Here is an 8,269-nt window from a genome sequence, read left to right on the forward strand (position 1 = left end):
TGATGTCTAAACAGCATATTTAAGAAAATATATAATAATTTCTTGCATACTTTTCAGTTCTATTAATTTTATCATATTAGCAATAGGTCTTTACAGATTTTGGTAGTGCAATTGGTTTGGGAATCTAAAATGATTGGATAGGGATTGATATCTCATATCTCTATCCTTTCTCATGTTTCTTTTATCCTCTACCAACTGTCTATGGCTATGGCTCTCGAGTTCTACGGAGGTCGGCATAGAGGCACGGGTAATGGTATTATGGTATGAATCTTTTTTTTATCCATTCAAATTGACGTGATTTTTAAAATTATTATTGAATTTAACATAAATCACTATTAGATTTTGATCAAGTTGTAATTTTAAAAGCCACATTAACTTTAGAAGGATAAAAATACAGTCCTTAGCATTACTCATTTGGCCTCAATGGCTCCTCGTATCTTAATATGTTTCTCATTCATGCTTTGACCATTTCCGATAAAGTTGTTTGGCTTCGCCCCTAGTCGCATACTATTTTCTTAACTATTACCTTCTTTTTTTGTCTTTGACTACTATGTCATCCCAACTGTATGACAGTCATATTAAAGCCTACTAAATAACATTACTATTTACAAAAACCAAAAACCTAGATGTATACCTACTAATATATATATACAAAGAGAAATACTAGAGCATCTACTGTGGTCCTTCTGTGTTGACCTGGTTTTAGAAAGAGAAAAGATGAATGGAGAGAACCAGTTTCAAGCTTTAGTTTTTTTTTTATTATTATTATTATTTATTACAAAAATGTGCCAAGTCAGCACAAAAGGATTCAAGAAGGTCTCTAGGAAATGCTCTAGCATTTCTCGTGTGTATATATATATATATATATATATATATATATAGTTTTGGAAATGTACGGTAATTTTTCATTTGTTATGCCTGATACACGACACTTGCCGATGATACATTTAGATCCAATACTTTATAAGGTATTCATGGAAATGGCCACGGAAAAAGCCTACATGAAGAGCTCCAACAAAGTTGTGTTATAATATTAGTCTTTCGTAACTTCAACTTTTCCACCTATCTAGGATCTTAATATGCCTTCGGCAATGCCGTCCATAGACGGTCCATATGCTAGATTTTTTTTTTTTTTAGTATATGCTTGATTTTTGAACTTATAAATAGGCAAAACTAGAGCTCTTTCAACAAAAGAGAAACAATCTGAGTAAAGAGAGCTTCTGATTGCAATGGCCTTTACCCAATTCATCGTCCTTGCCATTGTAGCAATTCTTTTCCCTTCAATTATGGGCATGGACTTCATGGTTGGTGATGACAAGGGTTGGACCACCAACTTTGATTACCAAGCTTGGGCTAAAGGAAAGGAGTTCCATGTCGGTGACAATCTTGGTAAATTAGCTCGACAAACTTCATCTCTTAACTCACCACTCTATCCAGGTGGTGTTGAAGCAGATTTGTGGACGGTTGGGCCGGCGATGGAGCTCCTCACTTGTTTTGCAGGAACAGCTTCGTCGCCGGCTCGACCGTTCACAAATCTACTTCAACAAATGGCATTGTGATATTCTTCCAAGAACTGCTTACATATATATTGTCAGTAGTCTAGAAAAAAAAATGTACATATTTTCCATTTTAGTCTGATTGTTGACCGAAGAAATCAACTTCTTGGTGCAGTTTTTAAGTACCCAGTGGAAGCACACAGTGTTATTAAAGTTAATGGCACTAGCTTCCAACAATGTGCGATATCGGCTGGCAATGGGACCCTAACTAGCAGAAACGATGTGATTACCCTAGCAACCTCAGGAAATAAATGGTACATTTGTGGTGTTGCCAAGCATTGTGAGGTTGGAAACCAAAAGCTTTTCATAATGGTGTCTGAAGACAATTCATCAGCTGTAAGGGGAAGCATTGAACCTTTGTATTATGGGTGGATGATGGCTATTTTTGGCATCCTTATGATGGTGATGGTTTAGTATTGGAATGGTTTGGTGAAATATTTTTCTTTATGGCTTTGTATTGTTTTGAATTCACAATTTGCATTGTATTGGATCCGGAGCTATTGGTTTGTAATGCTACTTTCTGGATAATAAGCAATTTACTGTTTTTAACAATTCTCAAACACAATTTTTTTGGTTTAGCAAAAAGAATTTTGTTGCCTTGATAAGTTTCACTTCCGCTTTCATCTATCTTTTGGAACCTCATAACAAATGAAAAATTGGAACCACAGGGAGCATTTTTATACCTAGTAGTAATCCCCCCCATACAATTCTCATTTCAAGAACACATCAATTTTCTAATAAGTGCTGTTACACATCCATCTCTTACTCGTCTCTAATGCAATCACAAATACAGAGAGGCAAAATTTTCTTATACCGTGCTTGTCTTACGAAAGATTACAATTGTACGTACTCAGTGAACTTTGAACCAATGACCTTGACTCCACCTTATTCTTACAAATGAAAAGGTGTCAATTTGAGGTAGAGATAATTGGCTAAAATAAAAATGGTTAGCTTTAAATTAAGAATCAACCCCAAAACTCTCCAATGGTATGAAGGAGAAGCCGCCAATCATAAAGAGAAAATCTGAAATCTTCAGTCATCTACAAAACTGTACCGAGCCTGCTCCTGTGTGCTTAACAAAATGTTTTTAGTAGCCCAACCCAGTCCCAACAGTTGTTCATTCAAAACACTCAAATCCCTTTGTGCACATCGCTTGCTATCCTCCATCACTTGAAGCCATTCATTAAAAACAGAATTGAATGAATCATTACCCCCAAGAATGTTGTTCTCCCACCAACTCCTCCTCACAAGGAGGGCCTTGCGGATGTAGCACGCCTACAGAACACGCATATTACGTGAAACTTAAAGAGTATTAATGCTACGTTTGTTTCGAGGTAAAATGTTTTCCGTCGGAAAATGTTTCATTCATCCATAACACGCATGGTATGAGAAATGGAAATTAGCCACAGACAAGGTGTCCATTCATCCGGCAATAGAAAATAAATTGATTAAATGGTAAGCTGAAATATTCTAGTTACCTGCAACAAACCCATGATAACATCTGCTGTGCTGGCGCCTTCCCGTATACAAAGAAGTATACTTTTCTAGAATTTCATAAATCAGGAGGGCAAAAGAAAAAGGAAAATGTGAGACAAAAATCTTCATAGGTAAGGTGTTACATGATTAACTGTGTGACTGACAGCCCACTTTACAAGTTCCCTAATATACTCACTTGCTTAGTTCTTTTCACACCTTTGTGGAAGATCTCCATGCATACAAAGTAAGAATCCTCACCACTTGTATATTGCATTGCCATCATCGAAAACTTGGGTATTTGATCCTTAAGATTTATGCACCCTATTCTGATGGGCCATAACTCTTTGCCTGATTCAAACCTCAATAATTGGGTGTAAGTTTCAACATCCATGAACACTAATTTTTTGAGTAAGTTCCAAGTACACTAAGAGTTTGTTTGAGATTGAGCTGAGCTACTTAAAAAGTGCCAGGCAAACATGGGTCCGTTTGGTAAAACACACTTATTTGACTTTTTTACTCTAAAAAAGCCCAAAATTGTGTTTTGGGCAAAGCTTGAAAACGAGGCTTTTCCTAAAAAGCTATTTCTGGCGTTTTTTATAGACAAAAACTCTATTTTTCAACGCAATTCCAAACAGGCTCTAAATTCCATAGCAGCTTGTAGAAAACCTTATAACACAGCTATGAGAAGCAGTGTTGACACCTCACCTTTGCTCCACAGGAAATCAACTCCCTCCTCTTTACTTACTTCTGCAGGTGAAGGGACATATCCTGACTCGATCCACTTATTTAGTATAATCTCAAGTCTATCCTGAACACAAAAGCAAAAAAAAATGACAGAAAAGTAGTTATGGTGCACATTTATTGCAAATTTTGTGAAAGCAAAATTGTTCATGGAAAGGTTGTAGCATTTCTCCATCATTTTCCTACTACTTGAGCCCACATGTCTGAGTATGTTTTTAGTGTCGGCTTTGTAGCAAAATCAAATTGAAACCCAGAACAATGACTGGAGAAACCTTTCAACCCAAAACCAGGGTTATAGCAAATGCATGAGTCTTGTGGGTAAGCAAAAAGGCAAACAAAGGAATTTGAATTTGACAGGATAATTAGCCTATTAAATGCCTTTATCCTATCCTGGTTGGAAAAGTTAGCTAATTAGATTCCAGTGGTCTAAGACTGGCCACTGAGCAAACAAATCCCAATAAATAACATGTGGGGACCATGCATATACAGCAGGACAGACTTTGTGTTCCTCCAAAGTTACTTCAAAAGCATAAAAATTTAATGTAAGTCACCTGTCATTTCAAGCCCTTAAATAATCCATGAATCATAAAACTCATGCATACTAACCCACCTTAGTTAGTGTCTGCAGATGGACATGTTTAAGCGCCTGATATATTCCAAAAAGATCAACTACTGAGAAAATGGGGTATATGATAAAAGTTAAACCTGCATACAATCTTCAACATTAAAGAAAAGTTAGGAAACCATGGAAGCACAACTTTCTATTATGAATATGATAAACATGCCAAGCACAGGTCCAAATGATAGCAAACATTGTTTCTCCTGAAAAACAGAAACAGGCATCATGTATAGGTACAATATGTCCAACTAATTTTTCTCAAACATAAAGACAGCAATTACTACTACAAAGATTTATATTCAATGCATGAATGAAAACCTATGGTGACGAACTCATGGAAGTCTGTAATCTTCCCAAACGGATAACATACCTATGGGGCGGGAGGTTATGATATATTTTGACAAAAGTATTAGCAGATAAATACACCTTTCCACAGATTCTAATATCATTTATTCTTTTGCCTGGAGATTCTAGTATTATTTCACTGATAATAAGATTTAGAATTTACAAATACACTCACAAATGACAAATGGAAAGATAGGTCACGCAGACTTTTTTTTTTTTTTTTTTGGGGGGGGGGGGGGATGATGAATGAGTAAATTCTAACAGATTCATCTCAGACCTAAAGTAGATTATGGGAAGGCCAGGGGAAAAAACCTTTGATTGTTCTTCAACAACATATTCAGAAGTGCAGCAAGCAATAGGCCAAGGTTATCAAAGCACACTGTTTGGATCTGAAACCAACACCAAAAGTCAATATATATTCCATGTTACCAAAAGAAAATAAAAGTAACATGGTGCGAAAAATTACAACAGACCTGTGCCTTTGCAGAAACTTCACCGAGATTATCGGCTATGGCAAAGCTCCGATGAACAGCTGTCTGCTTAAACAGAGTGACAACATTAAAACTCCAGTTGGAGAGGTAATTTAAGGCCACATCTTCCATCAAGCATTAGAATGTTCTTTGACTTCAAAATAGTAGAAAAAAAAAATCCCAAAAAGACAAAAAGCAGTAGCAAATATAGAGAAATGTCTTTGCATGACTAACAAAGCACTAAACCAAGAAAATTTAAATAAAGAAAAAAGGGTATGAAAAAAAAATCATATGACAGTGTAGCATCTATAGAGCTCCAGCAAGTAACGTATCACTAATGGTATTCATTAGAAAATAATTTTGCTGTATCATAACTTATCTCAAAAGCTTAATTTGATAAGAAATAGTGCATTAAATCATTCAACAAGTAAACTCAGCACGTTGAATGGTTAATTGAAATGTGAGGTAAATTATGGAGTCAGACAAATTCAAGAGTTGAACTAGAGACCATTGTTTTGCTACCATCTTAAGAATAGGGTTTGCACAAAAAAAAGAGATATCAAATAATTGTGACCCTCTCACTATTTTATCATATGTATTATAGAAAATGCAACAATGACAAAATATCTTTTTCTCTTTATAACAACAATAACATTTCTAACCAATTCAAAGATATGACAATTCACATAAAGAGCTTGAGGTTTGAATCTTTACATTAGTGGCTAAGTAGGAGGCCAGGCTTATTTGTTTGGCAATGTTAGCAACAGATGCAAGAAGCAAGAAGTACTGAGGAAATGCAGGAGTCAGCAACTCCACTCCAATGCTCAAACTGAACATAACAGATGTCGAGAACCTAACTCTCTACAAAATAGGATAACAAAAAATTAATGATTTGTCAAAGCTCTAGATTGCAAATTCAAAGGAATACTCTCAGATATCTCTCATCTTGCAGTTGGCAGCACTCCACACTTTTGGTTATTTTTGTTCAAATGCCAAAATGCAGTGCTGGTAAGTGCAAGAACTGCAAATAAAAATACTAAGATATACAAAACTAATATAAAAAAGAGAACATGTTAACCAAATTCAAATGAAAATGGAAGCCATGCCTTCAAATTGGTATCAAAAGCAGATGCTAAGCCAGCAGTGTAGATGCACCTACTAAGCCGTCCAAGTCCATCTTTCAGGACCCAGTTGAGGGCTGCAGCAGATGGAAGTGAATGAGAGTACCCGATTCCTATAGCCCGGAACATTGCCTGATATCAATCCATTCCCAAAATTGTAAGTAAGCATAAATACCAAATCTTCATCTCAAAGGCTACCCCTTTAGGGTATATTTCCTTAAAAAGAAAAGGAGGGTTGGGGAGAGAGAAAAGTCTCAATATAAGATCTTACATCTGCTATTTTCTACATAATATTCTCAAACACAACAAACCTTATAAACGCAATAGGAGAATTGTCCTGACCAGAACTCCACTTTTTTCTTTTTATTATTTAATTGAAGAAATTATAACTGAATGTATCACCAATCCTCTCTTCAATTCTAACTTACGCTCAAACTCATAAATAAAGAAGTCAGAACTACTTCCCTGCATGCAAACATATTCTACAATCCCTTCAACACCATCATCACCAAAATCCGACACAAGACAATCGAAATTGAGCTTAGGACACTGTCTACACAACGACCCCCAAAAATGGGACTCCATACACAGATTATCTTGAAAATTCAATAACTTCTATCAACCCAAATTACCACGAAGAAATGCACTTTTTACACAGAAATTACCTTCAAACCCAAAAATTTAATAATAATAATAATAAAAATATTGTAATGCACTATTCTATTACCTGAGTGGCAAGCACCTGGAGCGCAGAGCTAAAAACCCGGTGCAAAAACTTCCATTTCACATAATACATGTAATTCCCATTAACTTGCTTTGGGATAAAGAAATCCCTGACAGCCAAACCAATAATTCTAAACAATTCCCGAAATCCATCATCAAAATCGAACGAAAATAACGACGCACCGCCGTCCACACGAACCAATTGCAAACAATTCCCATCCCAGAAGTACCTAGAAACCCTTCCAGACCTCCGAAGCGCCACGGGGAGGCGACCCAGGGAGGTGGGTCTGAGCCCCGGTCTGGGTCCGTTATCGATGCCTTCCTCGGGTTCGTAGTCGAGCGAGGTTCTCAGGGAATTAGTGAAAGTTAGGGTTTTGAAGCGGTTTAGGAGTTTATTGGGGGTCACTTTCCGGGTCGTGAAATGGGTTCCCGGAGATTTCCATGGAAGTGGAAGGTGGTGGGAATTGGGGGCTGTGTACGGAGCGGTTTGCATGAGAATTAGGGGCGTGAAATTAGGATTTGGATTTTGGGGAATTTTCCCGCCAAAATTCGGCGTTTTTTTTTTTTTTTTGGATGGTTTGGGTTTAGGGTTTTAGAGCTCACCAGTTACCACCCATTTTCGCGTACTACACACGCTGCATACGATATAGAAATAAAGATGGGTTCTAAAAGAAAAATAATAATAATAATAATAATAAAGTAAAACTGAGTAGCTGATTTTATTTTATAATTATTTTGAGAAATGCTACGCTTCTCCAAAATTTTCTCCAAAATTTAATTCTTAAATGATGTGTCACAATCTCATGAAATAATACATTTTCTAAAATAATAGATCACATGAAATTGCAGCACATCATTTGAAAACTAAATTTTAAAAAAAAAAATTAGGATGGATAGCATTGCTCAATTATTTTAGCATACTAACTCTAGAGACAATGGTACCGTCATCATATAAGGCAGTACTTCCAAAGGAGGACAGGACCAAAGTGTGAGGTTATTTAGTAGGCACGCGTAAGCACGAATGTTTATAAGAAAATTTAGCAAATCACAACGGTTGGGTAAGAAGTTTCGTTGTAAATTTTTATTTGAAATATAAATAAAAAGTGATTGATGTAAAGCGATATAAGTTTTTTACTAATAAGATGTTTTTAGAAGAAATGAAAATAAGGGAGGAGTGTGTTGCCGAACATACTCAGAATTATATTGCGCATAAGGACT

The 8,269-nt window shown here is 36.1% G+C and overlaps 2 protein-coding genes across 3 annotated transcripts; one reads left to right on the forward strand and one right to left on the reverse strand.

Annotated features, from left to right (window-relative positions):
- The first annotated feature begins 1,202 nt into the window (after positions 1 to 1,202).
- Positions 1,203 to 1,970, forward strand: LOC133876729 (blue copper protein 1b-like). Its single transcript, XM_062314982.1, has 2 exons — positions 1,203 to 1,389; positions 1,672 to 1,970. Exons 1-2 carry the CDS (start codon positions 1,230 to 1,232, stop codon positions 1,968 to 1,970), a joined length of 459 nt encoding a protein of 152 aa, XP_062170966.1. The 5' UTR covers positions 1,203 to 1,229.
- A 172-nt stretch (positions 1,971 to 2,142) lies between these two features.
- Positions 2,143 to 7,672, reverse strand: LOC133877989 (protein root UVB sensitive 4). Of its 2 annotated transcripts, XM_062316467.1 has the most exons (10): positions 7,056 to 7,672; positions 6,314 to 6,460; positions 5,922 to 6,068; positions 5,211 to 5,273; positions 5,050 to 5,126; positions 4,384 to 4,489; positions 3,738 to 3,840; positions 3,229 to 3,380; positions 3,035 to 3,100; positions 2,143 to 2,831 (listed from the first exon to the last, which is right to left on the reverse strand). In XM_062316467.1, exons 1-10 carry the CDS (start codon positions 7,542 to 7,544, stop codon positions 2,589 to 2,591), a joined length of 1,593 nt encoding a protein of 530 aa, XP_062172451.1. In that variant the 5' UTR covers positions 7,545 to 7,672; the 3' UTR covers positions 2,143 to 2,588. The 2 variants fall into 2 exon arrangements, with proteins under 2 accessions (XP_062172451.1, XP_062172452.1); XM_062316468.1 differs by lacking the exon at positions 4,384 to 4,489 and having other exon boundaries at positions 3,738 to 3,835.
- Positions 7,673 to 8,269: the final 597 nt, after the last annotated feature.

This window comes from Alnus glutinosa, chromosome 9, assembly GCF_958979055.1.
Source record: "Alnus glutinosa chromosome 9, dhAlnGlut1.1, whole genome shotgun sequence".
NCBI lineage: Eukaryota > Viridiplantae > Streptophyta > Magnoliopsida > Fagales > Betulaceae > Alnus > Alnus glutinosa.

Bases quoted from the DNA above. Each gene is read 5' to 3' on its own strand.
- LOC133877989 (XM_062316467.1), bottom strand. From the start codon at position 7,544: ATGCAAACCGCTCCGTACACAGCCCCCAATTCCCACCACCTTCCACTT. The intron at 5,127-5,210 runs GTCTGTTGTAAT...TGTTGGTTTCAG, and splicing joins AAGTTTCTGCAAAGGCACAG to ATCCAAACAGTGTGCTTTGA. The intron at 3,381-3,737 runs GTGAGGTGTCAA...GGTTTGAATCAG, and splicing joins TGATTTCCTGTGGAGCAAAG to GCAAAGAGTTATGGCCCATC.
- LOC133876729 (XM_062314982.1), top strand. From the start codon at position 1,230: ATGGCCTTTACCCAATTCATCGTCCTTGCCATTGTAGCAATTCTTTTC. The intron at 1,390-1,671 runs GTAAATTAGCTC...TTCTTGGTGCAG, and splicing joins CCATGTCGGTGACAATCTTG to TTTTTAAGTACCCAGTGGAA.